Raw genomic sequence first — 25,282 nt, 5'->3', positions numbered from 1 at the left:
GTTAACTTTATCACCAATAAAGTCAACTTTTAGTCAGATTCTCTTCACAACCTTACTCCACTATGTTCAAAATTCAACTGTATATTTCTGGTCTTAGTCTGAACTGAAGCATAAAAGACAACAAATATCAAACAACCATCCAACAAGATTTATTTGCCTGAAGCACCATCCACAAATGTCAATTTCAATTCAATGTCATTCCAATAAGAGTGGAGGCAATATTGCACTAAAATGTTTTAAGAATGTTCAATTCACACAATGTCTAGCATAAAAAATGGAATGTCATAAATTAAAAAAACAATGAAACACTCCAATACATTAAAATATCACAAAATGACAACTTCCTCTTCCTTACATTCACAAAACAGTCTATATAAATATGAGTTTTCTTCTACAGTTCAGGTATACCAGCTTGAAAAAATGTATGCGACTTAACTAGCATGACATGCCCTTCACCAAAAACTACTACTCAGTTAAAAAATAAAGAACTAGTGGTTACACAGATTCACCTGCTATGTATGCCATACCAAGTGCAAGAACATATCAATGCGTAAAATATCAATTAAATATCAAGATAGAAAATATTGTTACTTGTCTCCAAAAGTACGCAGGACATACGTATTTGTATTGACTCCAGGTTTAGTAATTAAATACAGGAATATATCAAAAGATATTACATTAACAAATTTCAAACCAAATTTCATGCCAAGAATACACTAAGAGGTAATTTTGTATTCATCCACGAGTTCGTTCTAGTGCAACCACAAAGAAGATTGTTAATTCTTTTCCCTATAAAGTTGTTTACTGATACTTTTCAAACAATTCCAACTTCTTTTCATACCAAAGTACAAACATGTAATGGAATATGACGTGTGAGATGCTAACAGCATGAGAGATGAATGAGATTTATAATCTAGAACGCACATGAAAACAGGAACAGTGTCTTTAAAAAAAAAAAATTCTTAAGATAACCAATACATTGTATTGACAAATTATTTCCTGATGGTGGTCAAGCACCTGAGCAGCATATCCACATCATCCTCTCTCCCATTCCCCTCAAAAACATTTCAGTCATCAAATCCAGCAGATCTCTTAGCTTTCCTCATTCTTGGACTCTGTTTTGGAACCCGAGGTGACTTTCCTGTAAGAAAATTGGAAGTTTAATTTCAATAGTCCAATGCTTAACCTCCATCAAATTAGTACCTTCTCAAAGCAATGTAGTACTTACTGATGCTGTTAAGTGTTTCTCTTGGTAACCAGTCATAGTCCACATCATTAGGATTTGAAGTACCTTTCTCAATAACTGGCTTCTTTCCAACACGTTTGCGACCAACAGAATACAGAAACTGCTGTCCAATAACAAGCAGAAGCACAACACAGGCAGCGAGGAAGACATACAAGAAAAACGTTTCCCCATCAAGCCCTTCCTCCAACTCCACTACCTGTATGGTCTCATTATAAACAGCCTCTTGGAAGACATTTCCGGTCTGTAAGTAAAAGTGTTGCAATTACTGTCACAGACATAGGCTAAAGCCCATATACACTGATGAATCAAAACATTATAATCACCTACTTAACAGATAGTTTGTCCATCTTTGGAATGGATTACATCACTGATTGTGTGTATCGGTTTTTGAATATTTAATGTATTTAATACTGTTCAAGTGTGTGGAAGCTACACCAGAGAGGACTAAAGGGACATTGAACACATACAGAGAAGGGCAGCACTAATGGTCGCAGGTTTGTTTAATCCATTTCGACACACACACACACACACACACACACACACACACACACACACACACACACACACACACACAGCGGCATTCAAACAATCCTTATGCCCACACTCTATACATGAATGGAACAGGAAGATCTAATACCTGGTACAATCTGATGTACCCTCTGCCATGCACTTCAAGGTAGTTTGCAGAGTGTAGATGTAGATCAGGGATCTGACAGTTTGATGGTAGGTTTGTGGAGGGGCGTGGCATTTAATGTCTATGCATGGGTCATATAATTCGCATAAATAATGGACTGCTGATCTGCGTACACTTTGACGGTGCCTGGTACTGACCCAGACAGGTTCCACAGGATTTTCATCAAGAGAATATGGTTGACGAGACGTCAATTTGAGTTCACTATAGAGCTCCTAAAACCCCTGTAGTTCGGTTCTGGCTCTGCGACATGGACAATTATATTGCTAAAAGTGGACATCAATACCGGGAAAGACATCGAGCATGTAGGAATGCAGGCGGTTCACAGCTGTTAGTGTGTCCTCTATTGGTACTACAGGTCCCATGCAACCACGTCTCCCACAGCATACCACTCCTTCCAAGAGGCTGCATCCGTGGCGCGCTGCACATTGTGAGCCGCTGTTCACCTTGATGACAGTGTGTAGTGACAATCAGCAACCTAGTGTAGTGAAAACTTTATTTGCCCAAAGAATCAACACATTTTCACTGATTGACGGTCAAATCCCAATGATCCCTGCAATCTTTATTGATGATGTCGTGAGGCAACACGTGAACACACAAGGGTGGTCTCCTGTAGAGCTCTCTGTTCTACAATGTAGAATACTCTCTGAAATACTTGTGCGTGCACCAGTGTTGTGCTTTTTCAGCAGAGATGCTACAGATCATCATCTGTCTTACTTTACAGAGCAGACAAGCTTCTGAACTCCATGTCCTGTAAAGAGATGTGGATGTCAAAGCATTCAGCACCCAGTAACAGTTTCACTGTCTTAACATTTTTCTGTAGATGCTACTGACAGTAGCATGTGAACATTTGTTCAGCTTCACCACTTTACAAATGCTCTTTCACAAGCTTTGCATAATAATGACCCACCCTTTGTCCAAGTCACATATCTCAACAGGTTTCCCCATTTTCAGCCCACATCTTCCCCAAGGTGGCCCCCTCCATGTATGCTCCACTTTTTTACCATGTCACATGCCCACACACCACCAGACAGCATCCAACTTGTGATTTTCTATTCTGTTCATGTTAATATTAGGGCTAAAGAGGCAGACGTCTCACTCAAGAAACAACTACCTATCACAACTTAGGAGACATCCACAAAAAATTACTAGTATGGGCTTCCAATGCATTCTTCACTATTTCAGGTCATATCAACACCCTTTGAATATTCTGTATGGTATGTGGGAGCAGAAAAATATTAAGGCACTTGCTCTCAAAACACTGCAACTATGTATAATTACATGTGTAGATATCCAAATCTTACAGAAGCACCTGGTTGAAATATTTAAGTACTTCGATGGCTTCTCTAAACAGAGGAACAAAGCTGGTCAACATCACAGCACATGAGAGAGGATTATGGAAGAATGTGGAAGAACGTGGAAGAAAATTAGCTATGTCCTTATTAATGCAGTGAACCAGTAATTTGCCTTACGCAAACTGTGGAAAACTTAGATGGTTGAATGATAAGAGGAGTCCTCTCAAGTCAACAGCTCAGCTCACCCAATGTAGCTCGATGGGTGCCATAAACTATGGGGCACAGGCCTCTTACTGCGTAATTCATACTAACAGTCTACTGAATAACTACATAATGGAGACCTTAAGGTCACCTTTTTCCTCGCCAAACAGCTTTTTGATTAAGCCTCAAATTTACAAGTGAACCTTCAGCACTGGTACAGGGGCTTTTCAGCCACCTACTTGCCATTGTTTATAGACTTTGGCGTAATGAAGTGATAACGTATCAGTTTTACATGTGTCGACTTCCAGAATTTGAAAGCAGCCCTACATCTTTATTTATTAATATTTACAAGAACGGAATGTGGCAGTACATAGAAACACCTTTGACACAGATGAGCCATAAACATTACATAATTTTCTAGGCATCACATTCCACTGACAAAGTAAGACTGTTGGCATTAATAACAAAACAGTTTATTTTGAAGCCTCTGTTAGTAGCAGAGGAGTCACATGGCAATCTGCAAAAAGCCTTTACACCCAAACAAAAATGACATTCTATCTCCTGTGCCTCACTTTTTTCCAATAATTAATAATCTGCCTTGTTTGATGTGTATCATGACTTCATCTATGACGAACTGTCTCACAGTAGCACTTGCACCAAACATACTTTATCTGTTGTACATATTCCAATCTCTGTCTCATTCTCTACAGGTCACTTCAGTACCAAGTAATTCATTCCTAGATGTGTTAAGACATGGATTAGCATCTGTCCAATATAAATAAAACACACAACACAATAAGAATTCCATTATTCAGATGATACTGGCTTTACAGCTTCACAACCAAAGTGTCACTTTCCAACCTAACTTAGAAGTCAGGCTACATCACGGATTGGTCTGTAATCACAATTAACAATCCTTAACACACAACCAAAACAAATATATACACACTGCCTTTTGGCTTCTGTCTCAGGATCTTCAGCCAATGTTTAACAATTTTCCCGACACTGACAACATGAGTCTGCATTTCAAAGGTTCACCCTGATTACCATCTGAAATGGAGGGTGAACTTTTGACAATGCCAGCCACTTATGCCAGCAAATAATCAGAAAAAATTTAAACACATGGCTGAAGATCCTGCGACAGAAGTCAAAACGCAATATGTAAGTGGCCACAATAGCCACAACAATTCTGTAAAATAAATGTTGTCTGTGCTCTGCTCTGTCTGTCTGTATGTTATCATCATGATCATCATCATCATCATCATCATCATCATCATCATCATCATCATCATCATCATCATCATCATCTAGGTCAAAGCCAATATCCACTATTAGTAGATTCCTCCCATTATTACAAATATGTCTTATTTCTTTATTTGGGAGAAAATCTAATGTAAACTTAACACTTGCCAAATTATTATTCATGCAAATGAACAGGACCAACTGACAGGAATGCTCCGTTTTAATGGAAAAAGTAGCTCAAGCAAATAACCACCTCTATTCTCACTTTGAATGGATGTCTTACACAATATTTGGTAACCATCAAATTGTCATCATTTGACTGAAGAGAAGTTCCATATTTGTCGTGTTACTTCATATGAGATAATTAAAGACAAGCAAGAGGTTTCTTAAAGCCAGCGCAATTATCCAGTCTAATCTGATATGGTATCCAGATTGACAGTTTGCTTCCACACCAAGTTCACATGAGCAAAGTAGTAGCTATTTTGCAATTAAGTGACAATTAAGAGCAATAAAAATCCTGAAAGTTGAAAAGGCCACTTAATCTGCTTCCAGTTTTGACATTTCCTTTGTGTCACATATATTCTATATCCCCCCTCCCCTTCCTTCCAAAAAAGGAAGACGTGTGATTTCATCAGTACATTCATTCCAACCCAAGACAAAATAACAGTATCAGAAGCTTTGAATACAAATGACAATCTGCCAATTCATGAAGACTAAAACTGTAAATCTGTTTTAAAGGCAAGGGTGAAGTGACCTAAATATGATGCAAAACACAAAAATTATATATATTTTTAAGAAAAGGAATATCTTAAGAAAAAATGTATGCTGATGAGCCAAAATATTATGACCACCTGTTTAAAAGCATGTTAATCCACTTTTCAAGCACAGCACAACAGGTTCCATTCCTCATGGATTCTGTAAGTCTGTGACAAGATTCCAGAAGTATGTGACACCAAATGCCTATGCACAGGCCAAGCAATTCCGGCAAATTAAAGGATGGTAGTTTGCGGGCATGCAGTTGGTACTCAATACGTGTTCCAATGGGTGCTGATCAGTCATGTTTGCTGGCTGAGACACGAGTGTCAGTTCGCTATAAATGTCCCTCAAAACCACTGCAGCACAATTCTGACCTTACAACATAGACAGTTACCCCGCTGGATGATGTCACTGCCATAGGGGGAGACAAAGCATGAAGTGATGCAGGTAGTCCAAATAGTGTTCACATAGTTCACTGCTGTCATGATGCCTTTGATTACCACCACAGATCCCATGGAAGCACAACTCCAAGAGCGCCTTGGAATAATTATGCCCTCACCAGCCTGTACCTGTGGTGAGGTGCATGTTTCGTGCAGCCACTCACCTGGATTCAACCAACCACCTGGTTTAACAAGAAACACAATTCATTCGACAGACAACACATGTCTATTGATCCATGGGGAAAACTGAGACAACGTGACCACTGCTATCATAACTGACAATGATGGGTCAACAAAGAATCATCTAGGCATGCCGAGCTCCATGTTCAACAATGGTGGATCCCGAAACACTTGTGCCCGCACCAACATTGTACTCTTGTCAGATCAGCCCCAGGTCACTGCCTGTCATGGATTACAGTGTGAGGGATCCTCCCAACTACTATGTTTTGCTATGAGATGTGGTTGTACAGTACCATGCAGCCTGATCGTTATTTCCCTGTGCCATATCCAAGATTCTCGTTTCCAGACACCATGTTAAAACAATGTGCCATTTGTCAAAAAACATTTACTGATGGATTTTGCATTTGCAGCCCGTATCTTAACTATAATGACTGCCCATTCGTGTGTTCCACTTACACTCTTCCCTTTCTGCATCACGTGTCTGCAACACCACCAGGATGCATTTCACATCATGTTTAGCAGTGGTCGACATGTTTGGCTTATCAGTGTATGTGTTAGGATGTAAAACTTGAGGACATTGTACTTAATTATTTAAAACCGCAGAAGTAATCCAGGAAAAGTAATTGCACTTTCTACTGAACAGAAACTTTTAAGTATTATATATGTGTGATATTTTAATGAACATGCAATTTTTTTACCCACTTTTCAAATATTAATTAAATGTAAACAGTTACCGTTTAAAATATGACACTGACACACAAGATATCTGCAAAAGGGAAGAACTGTCTTTTTTCCCCATCCTTGAGGATCAACAAGATCATTAAATATGAAGCAGATTCCTCACCTAATGTGTCCCACCCCAGTAGCTACACCAGGAACTGTCAATTTCCACATCATATCACTTATTAATAAGATAACTGTCTTTTTTCCATTCAAAAGCTATTTATACTTGTCCACAGGCTCTAGAGCCACAACTTCTAGGTCATCCTTCAGTAGGCTACTTTTTGTATGGTGCAGGGGTATCTACAGAAATATGAATTCCTCTATTTGCCTTAAATTGTAACAAAGAAAGTCTCCATGTATATATGCTGAAACCAAATCCGGTGTGGGCTCTTCACAGGGCTCAACATCATTCAAAGTGTTATTCTTCAAAGAGATGCCAGAGTTGTAATCAGTCTCTCTCTTTAATGTACTTGCTACAGCTTCTGTCAGAAGTATAGCTTATTGAGTCTTTAGCCCTTGGCCTATTCTATGGAGAGGCATTTCTTCTGAAGCAATCGATTTTTTGTGGTGTTTTGATGCTATTACCGGAGACATTGGGTAATAAATGCACTTTATGAAAAAGTTGTCATCCTCTGAATGAGGAAATTTCAGAACTTGCTAAGGACAAATTACACTACTACCTTCAGAGTCATTAGATTCAACTTAGGCAGTACAACACCTTCAGAAATGTGACCCAGCTCAAGATTACACCAGTGGCAGTATCTGAACTTTGTCAGGATGCATTTGAACAGGATGCTGTGACCTCAAATTACGTTTTTAGTCTCCAAAGCTAGTGGTCATACTTTGCAGGCGAGGCCCACAATTTATGATTTAGACAGTGTTTCAGATTGCTTCTTTGCCACTGAATTAACTCCGTATTCCATAAGACTTTGAACAGCATAATTTAGTGAACACTTTTAGGAATCAGCAGTATTGTGATTTATAACAAAGTATCTTATTTAAAAATTGTACTGACCACTTCATAATTATCTCTATGATGAATGTGTCAATGAATAATCCAGCAAACTGAGTGGTATTTTCTGTATATGTTTCAAATTTGGTAGATAAAATTTTGGTAGATGTAATTTTACGCACATTTGTCATCAATGTCAAAGTGCTATGTGCCAAAATTATTTTTCTCCTAGACAGATTGGGTCTACCATTTTTTTGACAATTTTAGTTGTTCCTGTTTTAGGACACCGTACTCTGTGCACTTCCAAAATTAAGGTCAGTATGAGTAACAAATAATGCAGCCAAAACTACGTATTGGACCCACCCCTTCCTCTCATGAAATCTCTGCTGTGGGAACAGGCCGATCTGTAGCGCAGCCCAATGTCTCCAGGTTAGATTGGAAGGTGAGAATTGCGAGTTGACAAAGGCAACAAATGTGAATTAATAAAATCTGCTTGTGATTTTTAAAACTGACCAGTAGGGAACCCAATGTTTACATCCACACCTTATTGAAAACAAAAGGGGGGAGGGAGGGGGTCCACTACGTAACTTTTACTGTATAATGCATCTGAAATCACAACTCATTTAATACACATACATAGAATACATATATCATGCTAAAAAATTTCTAAGTAGTGGACTTACCAGATCCCTGTAATTCAAATTGATATTCAGACCAAATGGCCTTCCAGCAAATGCTTCAGCAGGGATGAATGAATAAAACAACGTTGCTTGATGACTTGGCTTGACAATACGATTATAAGCCACAGTTGAGAAATTCTGAATGTAGAAACTAAAATCCATTGGGTAGCGAAAAGATGCCTCTAACGTTTCCAAAATGAAGTCCTGGTTTCCCTTGTTTGTGAAACCAACTAAAAATTCTACAATATTTCCAGCTGGGAGCTCTGTAAAGAAACTTGTACTTAGACTAAATACTATAAATATACATTACTAGCCGATCTTATTATTTATTTACTAGCACTAAATGCAAATACAACTGTAAATATAAATATGGCATTTTGTACCGAGATTTGCTCCAGAGCCTGCAGATGCTGGCTTTGTGAATAGTATCACCGTGTCTGCATCAGGAGATGTACTAGGTGATGCTTCATCATCTTCGCTGCCTTCATCAGTCACAGAAGTTTCATCGCCATCACCTTCCACATCAACTATTTCATCATCTGCATCGTCATCTTCAGCAGCAACCATTATGTGACTTCCTGTATACCAAGAATTTTTTGAAAACAATATTATGCATGTACCTTCACTGAAAACATAGGAATTACTTTACCACCATTATCTTATTTTTGAGTGTGTATTTGAAATACTGCCAATCCTTAAAATATGCAGAATTGTAGTGTATTTGTACTGATACAACAAAAGTATGTCACCAACTTTACACACAATGCATAATTTAATCTGTGATAAGGGCAGAAGTGAGGGACAGCAAGACATTACGAATTCTTTACAATTTTTTCTTTCCAACATAAACTACACTTTCACATTACAACAAAATTAAAATCACAGTTCTAAAAGTATTAACAACGTGCATTTCTAGTTCTAATAAGAAAATATATTTTTTCACTAGAAACGTTACAGTAACTAAGCTGGAATTCTACACCCGTTTACTGTCTAATCTTTATCTGCTGGGATTCATGGATTGTGATAAACGATTAATGGTGTGATACTATTGTGCAATAAATTTATTGGTACACTTTGCAATAGAAAGAGTGTCTTCATAGTCACCCTGAGCTCCAGTTTGTGGTTGGTTCATTACTTAGATTCTCGTTGTTTGTCTTGACATATGTTAGTTCTCTAGAATTTTTTCTACATAAAAATAGGCATCGCTGCCGCTTCACAGTATAATAAAATGAAAACGCTAACGCAGTATGTCGCTGAATAGAATTCATGTGACTTAAGTTTACCAGATAATACAAAGTTAGCAATTAACTTCCAAATCTGACAATCCTCTATACTTGGTCATACACTTGTAAAACTTAATGCTGCAGTAATTCTGTATTTACGTACCATTGTCCACGAAGAAAATAACAGCTGGCAGCACCAGCAATAGAAACAATATGCTCTTCATCTTATATGCAAAACGTCCACTTACACACTCGCACTGCTGAAACTAATATTAGCACATGTGTTCCCCTGCCGCACGGTTTTCTTATGTTTGACGAAAAGGATTATGGGTAGACCACGGCAACAAACGTGGAAGTCTCTGAAAGTAGAACAGCTGGCAGTCACAGATAACACTGTAGCAATCTCTCTGCGACCTACAGTCTCTGTAACAGCTGAGCTTCAGTAGAGCATAGTGCAAATGCTAAATTATTAACAGTAATATTTTGTTTGTTATTTAATGCTTTAATGTAATACAGTGGTCCTTGAATAAGAATTTGAGACAAACACTTCTTATCTGATCCAAAGCGCTAAATAAGCTACACGTACGAAATTATTGTTCATTGATTGTAACGTCTATTTATTTCTTGAGTCATTCTAAATACAGAACCTCCACAGTCTATGACAAACAATCACGTATCTCCTACACTTCTCTTGCAACGGCTTCTGCGGCGCTGGCAAGCAGCTGCCATGCCTAAAGACAGAAAGATGGCGTTGAGTGGGGGACGAGAGTGTGTTGAGTCCAGAAAAAAAAGTGTAAGAAGAACGATGAAATGTTTGGCTTCCAATGTAATAGATGTATATTGTCATAATTTGTGTTTTTCGTACTAAATTACCAAAAACATAGTGAAGCATATAACCAACAAGAAGGTGTGAAGAGAATTATACATATGGTGTGTCTACATCGTCCTATGATGAATCAGGTGTTCTACAGTGTTCCTTGTTGAATTTTTGATCTACATCATCTCTGCTATATACAGGATGAGGCATTTCGAACTGTTTGTCGGAATATTTAACGAAATACACATCGGTTAAAAAAAAGTGTTAGTAAACGTTGTTCACCTTGCATAGGGACATCCATTAATATAACGGTCGGCCTCCCTGCACCACCCCCGGGGGCGGGAGGGGAGGGGGGGTGACTTTGAACTCTCCATGAAAAAATATGTAACTTTTGTGTGAAACGTTTCTTTCATTTCATGATGTTGTTGTTGTTGCGGTCTTCAGTCCTGAGACTGGTTTGATGCAGCTCTCCATGCTACTCTATCCTGTGCAAGCTTCTTCATCTCCCAGTACCTACTGCAACCTATATCCTTCTGAATTTGCTTGGTGTATTCCTCTCTTGGTCTCCCTCTACGATTTTTACCCTCCACGCTGCCCTCCAATACCAAATTGGTGATCCCTTGATGCCTCAGAACATGTCCTACCAACCGATCCCTTCTTTTAGTGAAGTAGTGCTACAAACTTCTCTGCTCCTCAATCCTATTCAATACTTCCTCATTAGTTATGCGATCTACCCAGCTAATGTTCAGCATTCTTCTGTAGCACCACATTTCGAAAGCTTCTATTCTCTTCTTGTCCAAACTATTTATCGTCCATGTTTCACTTCCATACATGGCTACACTCCATACAAATACTTTCATAAATGACTTCCTGACACTTAAATCTATACTCGATGTTAACAAATTCATCTTCTTCAGAAACGCTTTCCTTGCCATTGCCAGTCTACATTTTATATCCTCTCTACTTTGACCATCATCAGTTATTTTGCTCCCCAAATAGCAAAACTCCTTTACTATTTTAAGTGCCTCATTTCCTAATCTAATTCCCTCAGCATCACCCGACTTAATTCGACTACATTCCATTATCCTCGTTTTGCTTTTGTTGATGTTCATCTTATATCCTCCTTTCAAGACACTGTCCATTCCATTCAACTGCTCTTCCAAGTCCTTTGCTGTCTCTGACAGAATTACAATGTCATCGGCAAACCTCAAATTTTTTATTTCTTTTCCATGGATTTTATTACCTACTCCGAATTTTTCTTTTGTTTCCTTTACTGCTTGCTCAATATACAGATTGAATAAAATCGGGGAGAGGCTACAATCCTGTCTTACTCCCTTCCCGACCACTGCTTCCCTTTCATGTCCCTCGACTCTTATAACTGCCATCTGGTTTCTGTACAAATTGTAAATAGCCTTTCGCTCCCTGTATTTTACCCCTGCCACCTTTAGAATTTGAAAGAGAGTATTCCAGTCAACATTGTCAAAAGCTTTCTCTAAGTCTACAAATGCTAGAAATGTAGGTTTGCCTTTCCTTAACCTTTCTTCTAAGATAAGTCGTAAGAGCAGTATTGCCTCATGTGTTCCAGTGTTTCTACGGAATCCAAACTGATCTTCCCCATGGTCGGCTTCCATTAGTTTTTCCATTCGTCTATGGCGCTTAATCAGAAACATGGAAATGAGGTGATAGTTGTTGCAAAACGGTACTGCCTGAAACGTATATATATATATATATATATATATATATATATATATATATATATATATATATATATATATATATATATGTTGACGGACCTCGACAAAAGTATGCTATTCTGTTCCCCATCAGGAATGTTCCCTGCAACGCTGTTTCGCAGTGTTGTCCACCTGTTTACTAAAACAGGTAGTGTTAAACCTAAAGAAAGAGTCCGACAGCGGCCTTTGACTAACGAAAATAACGCAGTGAATGCTTTAGCTGCGACTGCTGCAAATCCTGGCATTAGTTCTCGGCAAAATTCGCGAGGTTCAGAAATTTCGCAAAGAAATGTTCTACACATCCTACGTGCACCCAAATGTCTTCCCTTTCATTTATCGCTGCGTCAAGAACTGGACAGTGACGACTTCACAATCGCCTGAGTTTCTACAATTGGATACGGGAACAACTGGCAGTCAATGATAATTTCATTTCACAGATACTTTTCTCCAATGAATCACATTTTACGAATCGTGGTCAAGTGAATAGACATAATATGCATTATTGGTCCATGGAGTACCCCGTTGGGTAAGGCAGGTGATTGGCCTATACTTCATAAGAGATAACCTGACTGATCAAATGTGCAGCGACATTCTGGATAGTGTTTCACGCGTACTAATGGACGATGTTCCATTTCAAACGAGACTGGGCATGTGGTTTCAACACGATGAATGCCCAGTGCATTATTCACGACTAGCTCGAGATGTTTCGATTCGAAACTACGTGGGTCGATGGATTGGACGAGGAGGTCCTCAAATGTGGCCCATATGTTCATCCGACTTGACTTCTGTCGATTTTGTCCTGTGGGGATGGCTAAAAGAGAGAGTTTACATTTATGTACCAACAACCCTCAAAAATATGTGGCAGCAAATTCACAATGAATGTGCAGACATTAGTGTAGAGACACTAATACATGTCGGATTGTGATTCAGACACAGAGCTGCAATGTACATTAGAAACAACGAACAACATTTCGAACATTTGCTGCACTGAAAGACTTGTCAGACGCAACGGGACTCACAGTAATCAAGCACCCAGAGATAGTGAGAAGCAAGGGGCTCACAATAATTAAGCACCCCAAGAAAGTAAGAGGCAAGGGAACTCATAGTCATGAAGCACCCCACGATAGCGAGACGCTGAAACCTTCCCGTCTAATATAGGATGTACGTTTGCTTGCTGACTGAACGCTGCGTCTCTTAAAATCTTTTAACTGCTGCTCTGTCAAGACTACCTGCTGATTATTACGACGAAACATAAAATGTGTTGTCGCCGTGGCCCTCAGTCGTTACCTGAAATTATTAAGACTGATTCTTACCTTTAATTATTTATACTGGATCGCCATCTGACTGCTACAGCAAACTGTGGAATGAATATACTTACTTCTCTTTAACATAATTATAAGCTGCTGGTGGAGTTTCATAATACTTTGTGACTGGAATTCTTTAAGTTGAAGTTAATTTAGATTTGATAAAAGCTGAAGCTCAGTTTAGACTTTTCTTTTAAGATAACAATAAATTCCGTAAACCATTTACGTGAATGATTTTGGGATAGAAAATTCTTAATGCATTTAATCTGGTAGAAGTTAACTATATTCTGAGAACGATCTTGACAAACAATTACAAGGGGCATAGTTCTTTACAAAAATTCTTAAAAACTAGCATTGCGCTACATATAGCGAGTGGCTGGCGAGCACACCGCTTCTTTCAAAGTGTTAATTCATACCTCGCTTACAGCGACCTCCTCTCATGTCTCGCTAGCTACGACTGCCTCGTCTCACATCTTACTCGCAACTGCTCGCTTCCAACGCTCAATGCTACAAAAGTGCGGTCTCGCCGCCAACAATGGTTTTTGGTGCAGACAATCCCTGCTACCATTACAGATGTATTACTGCGCGCTGTTTCCCGCTCTTTCTCAAAATGTATCTATGCGCGGTTTCCCGCTCTTTCTCAATAATACACAATGCAATTTAATTAACAAAACAATTTAAATAAGAAACAGTTCAGATAATTACATGCTAAAACAGTTTAAATACGCCTATTACATAATTACAACGCAAGGAGACTTTCTAAGCTCAAGCATTGCTCCTGGGTAGCACTAAATGTGGTCTAAGAATGCATTGCAGGAGGGTAGACGGTGTTACAGGATAGCATTTTCACAAATATCCAATAATGTAGTTTGATTTTCCTAATTGGATGAGTATTTTTGTGAGATATTACAGTCAGGCAACAATTGTCACCCCATATTCAGGTGTGGCAATTACAGTGCCATCTATCACGAAGCAAAAGAAATGTTTCATACACAAGTTACGTATTTTTTTCACGGAGAATCCAAATCTCTAATAAAAAATAGGAATTCCTATTTGCGATTTCAAGCCCCTCCCCCTCCCCCCCAGATTGGCCTATATAAGACAGTGGTTAGATCGGTTACTACAATGGCAGGTTATCTGGGTTTAAGTGAGTTTGAATATGGTGTTCTAGTCGGTGCACAAGTGGTGGGACACACCATCTCTCAGGTAGTGACTAAGTGAGGTTTTACATGTTCGACCATTTCACGAGTGTACCGTCAATATCAGGAATCTAGTAAAAAATCTAACCTCTAACATTGCTGTAGCCAGAAAGAGATCTTGCAAAAACGAGACCAACGACGACTGAAGAGAATTGTTCAACATGACAGAAGTGCAACTATGCGGCAAATTGCTGCAGATTTCAATGCCGGATCATCAACGAGTGTCAGTATACGAAACATCATCGATATGGGCTTTTGGAGCTGAAAGCCTTGATGACTGCATGACACAAATTTGGACTGTCAATGACTGTAAATATGTTGCCTGGTCGGAAGAGTCTCGCTTCGAATCGTATCAAGAGGGTGGACGTGTATGGGTATGGAGACAACCTCATGAATACATGGGCCGTGTACATCAGTAAGGGTCTGTTCAAGTTGATGGAGGCTCGGCAATGGTGTGGGGCATATGCAAGTGGAGTGATATTGGACTCCTGATACATCTAGATACGACTCTGAAGGTGACACAGTTGAAACTAGTTGATACTGTTAGCCTTAGTGACAACTAGAATTTACTTCTGGTCAAAAGCGAAAGTCAGTTAAAACTAGTTTTAACTAGGCAAAATACTTTTTGACAAAGTGACTCAGTATAAACTACTTTTAATAGTAAGAAAGCTTTCTAACTAAACATGTTTTATATATATATATATATATATATATATATATATATATATATATATATATATATATATATATATCCTTTCATTGATCAGTCCCTAGAGTTTGTACAAAGTGGGCAAAAAGCACTCTGTGTTTATATATATGTGCATTGTTCAATCCTACACTGTTACAGAGGATGCAATCTAATGCAAACTGTACCATGCAGCCACAGTTACAGTATGTGTTGACAGAAACATTTTCTTTTCCTCATTACTAATAAGAAATTGGTACACTGCCGTAGGAAATGGAAAGTTAGGCTTTTAAAATTATCTGTGTAAGAAAAGAACAATGTCAAGAGAATATTCAATTTTCTTAACATTTGTTTCAGTCTCGCTCGAAAGTACTTATATGTCTGATCTCACATAAAAAGGATGTTTAATTTTTATTCCTTCATCAACATTGAGTGTAGTGAATGCCATGTGTGATAAAAAATGATATATACATGCATACAAGTTATAATAGACACAATAATATTTTTTTATTTCTATGTGTGACTTTCACATTTTGTCATAAGAAGAGGCAGTAGTTTCTTCCAGACTGCAAGACATCTTAAAATATATGTATACGCTAATCAGCAAGAATTAATGGATCAACTGTGTGATCAGCAACACACACACACACACACACACACACACACACACACACACACACACACACACACACACACACACACACACACACATATATATATATATATATATATATATATATATATATATATATATATATATATATATATATCTGTGTGTGTGTGTGTGTGTGTGTGTGTGTGTAATAATCGAACAATTGACTTTTTGTTAAGCACCAACTTTGCTGCTTAATACGGTTTGTGTGAGTTCAATATTACTATGTTGTATTACATTTTTCTTAGATTGCAAGGAATACTGTTCATGTCCCAGTTTGGTTGATGTGGAACAGCGTTTATCGATCGCAACGACTCCGATCTGTAACTGCTAAAAACAAACTCCTCGCATGGTTGATTAGTTTCAGATACTATCTCCCTTAGACTGATATCAGGGTATTGATGTAGCAGCATGTCAGAATGTGTAAGCAGCCCTTGTTTAAAATTGAAGCACTGGTATTTGAAATCTGTCTGTCTTCTTTACTTCGACCCCACTACGACTGCACCACTCGGTACAACAACAACTCCCTCGATCTGAAACAATTCACCAGATATGTTTCGAGTGTTCGTGACAAGCTGATAAGATTATGCAAACTTGATAAGTGTAGTTCTTGTGCCCGGTTTGAAAATGAGTGTTCAAACGCAGATAATAGGATATCTTGAATTATTAAGTCCATTGTTCAAGCCAATGCCACATCATAGTTATGAGAGGATGCTGATTTATTAATTAATATAGCGTTTTAAATTGTAAGACATTTCCAGCGGCAGATGAGGACTCTGACCACAATCTGTTGGTTATGAACTGTAAATTAAAACTGAAGAAACTACAAAAACATGGTAATTTAAGGAGATAGGACCTGGATAAACAGACTAAACCAGAGGTTGTACAGTTTCAGGGAGAGCATAAGGGAACAATTGACAGGAATGGGGGAAAGAAACACAGTAGAAGAAGAATGGGTAGCTTTGAGGGATGAAATAGTGAAGGCAGCAGAGGATGAAGTAGGTAAGAAGACGAGGGCTAGTAGAAATCCTTGCGTAACAGAAGAGATAATGAATTTAATTGACGAAAGGAGAAAATACAAAAATGCATTAAATGAAGCAGGCAAAAAGAAATACAAACGTCTCAAAAATGAGATTGACAGGAAGTGCAAAATGGCTAAGCAGGAATGGCTAGAGGACAAATGTAAGGATGTAGAGGCTTATCTCACTAGGGGTATGATAGATACTGCCTACAGGAAAATTACAGAGACTTTTGGAGAAAAGAGAACCACTTGTATGAATATCTAGAGCTCAGATGGAAACCCAATTCTAAGCAAAGAAGGGAAAGCAGAAAGGTGGAAGGAGTATATAGAGGGACTGTACAAGGACGATGTTCTTGAGGACAATATTATGGAAATGGAAGAGGATGTAGATGAAGATGAAATTGGAGATGTGATACTGCATGAAGAGTTTGACAGAGCACTGAAAGACCTGAGTCGAAACAAGGCCGCAGGAGCAGGCAACATTCCTTTAGAACTACTGACAGCCTTGGGAGAGCCAGTCCTGACAAAACTCTACCGTCTGATGAGCAAGATGTATGAGACAGGCGAAATTCCCTCAGACTTCAATAAGAATATAATAATTCCAACCAAAAGAAATCAGGTGTTGACAGATGTGAAAATTCCCGAACTATCAGTTTAATAAGTCACAGCTGCAAAATACTAACGCGAATTCTTTACAGACGAATGGAAAAACTAGTAGAAGCCAACCTCGGGGAAGATCAGTTTCGATTCCTTAGAAATGTTGGAACACGTGAGGCAATACTGACCCTACAACTTATCTTAGAAGAAAGACTAAGGAAAGACAAACCTATATTTCTAGCATTTGTAGACTTAGAGAAAGCTTTTGACAATGTTGACTGGAATACTCTTTCAAATTCTGAAGGTGGCAGGGGTAAAATACAGGGAGCGAAAGGCTATTTACAATTTGTACTGAAAGCACATGGCAGTTATAAGAGTCGAGGGACATGAAAGGGAAGCAGTGGTTGGGAAGGGAGTGAGACAGGATTGTAGTGTCTCTCTGATGCTATTCAATATGAATGGTACTGTATCTCACACATCATACCCTAGCATCCTCTCCTGCCATTGGTAATGTTGTATCTAGTTCACTTCTCTTGCTGATTCACCTTGTAGTGGATGTGACACAGCATTGTACAAAGTGGTTCTGTGTTCGATTAGTGAGCTTGTCGACATGTTGTTTACTCACAGAAAGGCAAATGGAAACATCTGGCAAGCACCAAGGTTGTATCAGGAGACCTATACTGGCCAACAACACCCACAGCAATCAATGTTTGCAACGGTCATTTGGCTGAGACAGGGTCATTTCAGGAAGCAGGAAATCATGAAGGACATACCAGAAATGTTCAGACACCAGACTTCCAGGAAAATGTGACTAACACTGTGGAAGGCGACCAAAGTGTCAATATCAGGCAGTTGGCCTGCCAGTACAGGGTAAGTCAGACAACAGTGTGGAGCATTCTTGATGACAATTGTTACTACCCTTGTCTCTTACAGCTTGTGCAGGGCTTACTAGTGAGAGACTTCCACACCAGGAGCAGTTTTGTCACGGGTTTCGTCACCAGGCAACCACGATTCTCCAATTTATGTCATCCATCCTATTCACAGATTAGGCCACATTTATGTGGAGTGGTAACTTCAACTTGCATAACAGTGTAACACTCTAAATATGGAACCCCTAATGAAAGCCCTTTCATAGCAAAAGAAATAGCAAAATTAGTTATCCTGGCATTGACGGGAGCTACTGATGACAAAATTAACATTATTGCAAGTTTGACTAACTATGTAACTAATAACGTTTATTATAAAGAAAGGACTAAATGAAAGACTATCAGATGATACTAAGCCTGAAAATTTAAATAAATAATTCAAAATATATCATTACGAAAGTTAAAGCCCAGACCATAAATAGATCAGAGATTACATTTATCCAAGAAGAGAGCAGTAGCCGCATCGAGCTGTAAGTTGGCTGCTACTGCAATGTAACTGAATGTAAGACTGCAATGGAGATGTTAAGTCAGTCTCTCTTGTAGATGTCGCAATAATAGTAAACCTATTGAATGCTACTACATTTTTTAAAATGGTTCAAATGGCTCTGAGCACTATGGGACTCAACTGCTGTGGTCATCAGTCCCCTAGAACTTAGAACTAATTAAACCTAACAAACCTAAGGACATCACACACATCCATGCCCGAGGCAGGATTCGAACCTGCGACCGCAGCAGTCTCACGGTTTCGGACTGCGCTCCTAGAACCGCGAGACCACCGGGGCCGGCTACATTTTTTAAAAACCTGTATGAAGTTTTATAAGTTTTCCAGTATCGGCTTGACATACTAGTCAGATTTCGAACTGAAGTGAAATAACATTTACGGTTTGCCAGAGAACAGAGTAGTTATTATATGTGGAAGAAATCTGATTAACGCTGGGGCATAGCCTTCGTGATTGTGATTGGCACGAGCATCAAAGGACACAGCAATATACCAACCGCCGACATAAACTCTTTTATTGGCCTTGAGCAGGAAACAGCTACAAGTGATCACGAAGATTGCCTTGACAACGCTGTTGTTATTGTCGTTGTGGTCGTCAGTCCTGAGACTGGCTTGATGCAGTTCTCCACGCCGCTCTATCCTGTGCAAGCTTCTTCATCTTCCAGTACCTACTGCAACCTACATCCTTCTGAATCTGCTTAGTGTATTCATCTCTTGGTCTCCCTCTACGATTTTTACCCTCCACACAGCCCTCCAGTACTAAATTGATGATCCCTTGATGCCTCAGAATATGCCCTACCAGCCTACCCTTCTTCTAGTCAAGTTGTGCCACAAATTTCTCTTCTCTCCTATTGTATTCAATGCCACCTCGTTAGTTATGTGATCTATCCATCTAATATTCAGCAGCACCACAATACGAAAGCTTCTATCCTCTTCTTGTCTAAACTATTTATCGTTCACGTTTCACTTCCATACATGGCTACACTCCATACAAATACTTTCAGAAACGACTTACTGATACTTAAGTCTATGTTCAATGTTAACAAATTTCTCTTCTTCAGGAATGCTTTCCTTGCCATTGCCAGTCTGCATTTTATATCCTCTCTACTTCGACCATCATCAGTTATTTTGCTACCCAAATAGCAAAACTCATTTACTACTTTAAGCGTCTCATTTCCTAATCTAATTACCGCAGCATCACCCGATTTAATTCGACTACATACCATTATCCTGGTTTTGCTTTTGTTGGTGTTCATCTTATATCCTCCTTTGAAGACACCGTCCATTCCGTTCAGCTGCTCTTCCAGGTCCTTTGCTGTCTCTGACAGAATTACAATGTCATCAGCGAACCTCAAAGTTTTTATTTCTTCTCCATGGATTTTAATACCTACTCCGATTTTTCTTGTTTCCTTTACTGCTTGCTCAATATACAGATTGAATAATATCGGGGATAGGCTACAACCCTGTCTCACTCCCTTCCCAATCACTGCTTCCCTTTCATCCCCCCTCGACTCTTATGACTGCCATCTGGTTTGTGTACAAATTGTAAACAGCCTTTCGTTCCCTGTATTTTACCCCTGCCACCTTTAGAATTTGAAAGAGAGTATTCCAATTTGTCAAAAGCTTTCCTCTAAGTCTACATATGCTAGATACGTAGGTTTGACTTTTCGTAATCTATTTTCTAAGATAAGTGGTAGGCCTCACGTGTTCCAACAGAGTTGTGAAGTATCTAATACCTCGGGGTGACAATTGTAGTTACTTGGTATTAGCAGATCAGAAGTACTTTGGTATACGGTAACGACTTCCTTCATATTCTTATCACACGTACAAAATACGATCACATGCTGTCATGTTACACACCAAACTGAAACTCAAACTACCTCCTTAAGACAGTCTAGTCTTATCCACGTGAAGGTTTGTTTTTCCGTATATCGATTTGTTTGTCTTTGAATTTTAGTATTGTTGTTATTATTGTTGGGATAATATTTACATGAACTTTCGATACTGAAGATACTGTGCTACGAGTACAATTCGGACAGTTTTCGACACAAGTAAAGATCGATACTATACAATGTGTTAATGGTTTTATTCGACATGCCATCTTTGGTGTTTAGAAGTTTTGTGGTTAGTACGAAATAGGCGCCATGGATTTATATTGTGGTTGTTAGGTTATGGCGAATCTTATGACTGATTCTACAGACATTGCACACATGTGGACAAAGTGCATTTGTGTTATTGTATTGTGAAGTGGCATGTAAATATGTAACAAATGACATCACTTAATTTGGTGTAAATTTACGAAAATACCGTTTTTTGAAACGTTGTTTTCTGCTAGTCAGTCATACCTATTATATTAATTGACACTGGCTAACTGCGTCTGTAAGTACAAATTATCAATGTTTTCTTGTTAACTAGAAATGAATTTTATAGGTGCTGTGTTGTATGATTATCTTTTGCGAGAGTATAAAACCAAAACATTCGTCAATGTTGTATGCTCATGGCCTTTTGATTATTATGTGGGACAGCATCATTGCCCCTTTGGTTAAACCATTTGGTTCTATATTTGAATATCATTTCGGAAAGTATCCATATTTATGAGTGGAACATCGTATATTATCGTATTTCAACGTTTCTCTGTGTTATGTGTACATGTTTGAGATTTAGCTTTTTAAAATAGCATCAGATTACCATGAAACAGTAGTATGTATATATATTTATATATAGTACTGTCTATTATATTGCTGCAAATGAAACTGCGTTTTATTTTTGTGTGTTGGGAAGTTCAGTTTGGTCTCTTTGAGGGTTCTGTGGGCTTAAGTCACAGATGTATTAAACTTATTTTGAGTTAAATAGGAAGTGCATGATGCCAGACGCTCAGAACCGCACATAATACGTAAATTAATTCGCTCAGAATTCCAAAAACAGTGGTATGTCCCCTGTCCTGTCTTAGTGTGTTGCCTTGCCTCTACCTACAGATGCCACCAGCTCACCACCTGCGCACCCTCCATGTCCTTCCCCCAAAGAAATTTACACTGTCTCACTGTCCAGGATCAGGTACTCTGCCCTGACACCCTACCAACTCGTGAGTCCACTTCATCTTATCCCTCCCAGGCAGGTTCTTTTCGAGTTTTCGCAAAAGTGTACAGTGCCCCATTTTTAATAGTTAGTGTCTCTTTTGTTGTGTTCGGTGTTTTTCAGATGTTGTGTTCTTAAAGTGTTTTTAAATGTACTGTCTGTTCACATTTTGTATGACTGTTTTAAAACTATTAATGAAGACATTATTTCTTACATTCTCCCATTAAGATCACATTTTAAAATAATTGTAGATTCATGATGAAATGTTTCCTTGTTTTGTGTTTAGCGTCTAAGTTAGAGGATAATGTCTACTGTCTGAAGAGTGAGTCAATTGTAACATTGCCAGTCCCCTGCCCCCACCCCAATCCTCTGCCCACATGGGGCAAGGGGCATGTAGAAACGAAAAATTTAAAAATAAAAAGTGGTAGGCCTATGGGCAATTCACATGCTAAGAGTAGCTCTTGTTTGCTAGCACTATTTGACAGTGACTTGCACCAGCAAATGGGTCATTCCATGTTAAGGGGCCTAAATTTAAAGGCCTCAACCCATCACTATCCAGTTTTCATCAACTTTTTTACAGGAGAGTCATTCCATTTTAAGTGGCCTAAATGTAGATAAGCTTCCTACTCACCTATCTTAAATTGTGATTAATTTTTTTTACAGGATACACATATAGGACTTGCAGGAACCCTTCCCAAATAACAGCTCCATAAGTATTGTGGTTGGGCTAGAAGCATTGTTTTCATGTTTTTTTTTTTTTTTTTTTTTTTTTTTTTTACATTGCAACTTAAATGAATAAATCATCAACTTTGTTTTGTCACTGCTCATGATTTAAGGGACCTGTCATGCTGAAACTTAGTTATCCTGCTCAACATTTTGTGTACAGTAGTTTATTTGGAGAACAAAAGCTCAAATTATGTTAAATTTATCATAATATGCCATCAGAGCGGCTCATAAATCTTATTGTAACACATTTGGACTAGTTTAGCTTAGATGTGCTTTTTGTTCCAATTGATCCATACTGAGGGGATCCTCCAGAATGTAGAACATGCCAGAAGAATGAGAATGCACAAAAATATTTACAGTGAGATCAAACATGAGTATGCTAATGTACCTTCCATATATCCCAAGCGGAATAATTATCCAAGGGACTGATGGCCTTTGTAGTCTGGTCCCTCCAACTCCACAAACCAACCAACTGATAATTATCCATGGGTGTGGAATGAAACAAAAATTTTTTAAACTTATTTTCATTTTTGATGTACACTGAATAGAAGAATCGTTTTCCAACACTCATACTGCACTGAACTTGTCCAATGAAGTCAGAAACTTCTTGCGGCTGCTGGCAGGTTATTGAAAACATGAGTTCTTGAGTAATTGAGACCTTTGTGGACCAACATGACTTTAATCTTCGTGAAGATTGTTCTTAGTTCTTGTGTTGAATCCATGAACTTAACTGCTTGAAAAAGATATATATTGTTAATGACAAGTGTCATTGAGGAATAAGTAAATTGGGAAGCTGTAGTTAATATTCCTAGTTCTATAAATAGGTCCACGCAAGATGTTCTTGACCTGCACCACAATTAATTATTATTACACATTACTGTATCCCGAAAACTTTAGCTTCGCTTAATGAGCTACTTCAAAAATAAGCCCATGTATTATGGAATGAAAGTACGCAGCCGGCCGCTGTGGTCTAGCGGTTCTAGGCGCTCAGTCCGGAACAGCGAGACTGTTACGGTCGCAGGTTCGAATCCTGCCTCGGGCATGGATGTGTGTGATGTCCTTCGGTTAGTTAGGTTTAAGTAGTTCTAAGTTCTAGGGGACTTATGACCACAGAGTTTAAGTCACATAGTGCTCAGAGCCATTTGAACCATTTTGAAAGTATGCATATTATGTCAGCTTTTTCTTTTTTATAACTTATGTGCCTGGTAGTATTAGCATTGCAAATAGAGTTGTCTGGTGCCTCAGCAGTTCTGTGGTGTGCTCCTCCCAGTTGAATTTGTATTCTAGCCATATAATGATGGGAAACCTCTTAGAAATTCTGAATTGAATATAGTGTATTGTATATTTTTGCCACCACAAAGAATTGGCTGGGAGTCATTTATTATTGTTCATGAAAATTTCATGAGCCAATATGTAATTTTTTTACTCTCTCTCTCTCTCTCACACACACACACACACACACACACACACACACACACACACACACACCTTGTGGGACGCCATATTTTATCATAACCATTAGAATGTTATGATTTTAAAGATTTTATGATGGGCATTAGTGCTGCTTGGGTAGTGGTGATCATATTCATGTTAGTGAAGTTACGTGTGGTGTCTAGTCTGAGGTACCCCATGGCAGCTATGCTTTGTTGTTGTTGTGGTCTTCAGTCCTGAGACTGGTTTGATGCAGCTCTCCATGCTACTCTATCCTGTGCAAGCTTCTTCATCTCCCAGTACTTACTGCAACCTACATCCATCTGAATCTGCTTAGTGTATTCATTTCTTGGTCTCCCTCTACGATTATTACCCTCCACGCTGCCTTCCAATATTAAATTAGTGATCCCTTGATGCCTCAGAACATGTCCTACCAAACGATCCCTTCTTCTGGTCAAGTTCTGCCACAAACTTCTCTTCTCCCCCATCCTACTCAATATTACCTCATTAGTTATGTGATCTACCCATGTAATCTTCAGCATTCTTCTGTAGCACCATATTTCGAAAGCTTCTATTCTCTTCTTGTCCAAACTATTTATCGCCCATGTTTCACTTCCATACATTGCTACACTCCATACAAATACTTTCAGAAATGACTTCCTGACACTTAAATCTATACTCGATGTTAACAAATTCATCTTCTTCAGAAACGCTTTCCTTGCCATTGCCAGTCTACATTTTATATCCTCTCTACTTTGACCATCATCAGTTATTTTGCTCCCCAAATAGCAAAACTTCTTTACTATTTTAAGTGCCTCATTTCCTAATCTAATTCCCTCAGCATCACCCGACTTAATTCGACTACATTCCATTATCCTCGTTTTGCTTTTGTTGATGTTCATCTTATATCCTCCTTTCAAGGCACTGTCCATTCCATTCAACTGCTTCTCCAAGTCCTTTGCTGTCTCTGACAGAATTACGATGTCAT

At 38.6% G+C, this 25,282-nt stretch overlaps 2 protein-coding genes across 3 annotated transcripts in view; one reads left to right on the top strand and one right to left on the bottom strand.

The window, feature by feature from the left end:
* Positions 1 to 125: 125 nt before the first annotated feature.
* Positions 126 to 10,043, bottom strand: LOC126355050 (translocon-associated protein subunit alpha). Its single transcript, XM_050005203.1, has 5 exons — positions 9,793 to 10,043; positions 8,790 to 8,984; positions 8,410 to 8,669; positions 1,229 to 1,487; positions 126 to 1,141 (listed from the first exon to the last, which is right to left on the bottom strand). The coding sequence occupies exons 1-5, from the start codon at positions 9,851 to 9,853 to the stop codon at positions 1,068 to 1,070; spliced, it is 849 nt and encodes a 282-aa protein (XP_049861160.1). The 5' UTR covers positions 9,854 to 10,043; the 3' UTR covers positions 126 to 1,067.
* A 10,916-nt stretch (positions 10,044 to 20,959) lies between these two features.
* The window catches only part of LOC126355049 (platelet binding protein GspB), a 309,208-nt gene continuing 304,885 nt past the window's right edge, over positions 20,960 to 25,282 (top strand). Inside the window, exon 1 of one of the 2 annotated variants that reach the window (XM_050005202.1) lies at positions 20,960 to 20,976. The gene's annotated coding sequence lies outside the window, so the exon portion shown is untranslated. Of the gene's footprint in view, positions 20,977 to 21,043; positions 21,442 to 25,282 lie in introns of those variants that run through there. The other variant, XM_050005201.1, reaches the window with a different exon arrangement.

This window comes from Schistocerca gregaria, chromosome 3, assembly GCF_023897955.1.
Source record: "Schistocerca gregaria isolate iqSchGreg1 chromosome 3, iqSchGreg1.2, whole genome shotgun sequence".
Taxonomy (NCBI): Eukaryota; Metazoa; Arthropoda; class Insecta; order Orthoptera; family Acrididae; genus Schistocerca; species Schistocerca gregaria.
The sequence above is the reverse complement of the archived record's forward strand: the minus strand, read 5'-3'. Positions and strand labels throughout refer to the sequence as shown.

What these genes read in the sequence shown, in the direction of transcription:
- LOC126355050 (XM_050005203.1), bottom strand. Translation starts at nt 9,853, where the DNA reads ATGAAGAGCATATTGTTTCTATTGCTGGTGCTGCCAGCTGTTATTTTC. An exon ending in TATTTTCTTCGTGGACAATG is followed by an intron (nt 8,985 to 9,792) that starts GTACGTAAATAC and finishes CTTGGTATACAG; the next exon opens with GAAGTCACATAATGGTTGCT. An exon ending in ATTTGAATTACAGGGATCTG is followed by an intron (nt 1,488 to 8,409) that starts GTAAGTCCACTA and finishes TTTTACTTACAG; the next exon opens with ACCGGAAATGTCTTCCAAGA.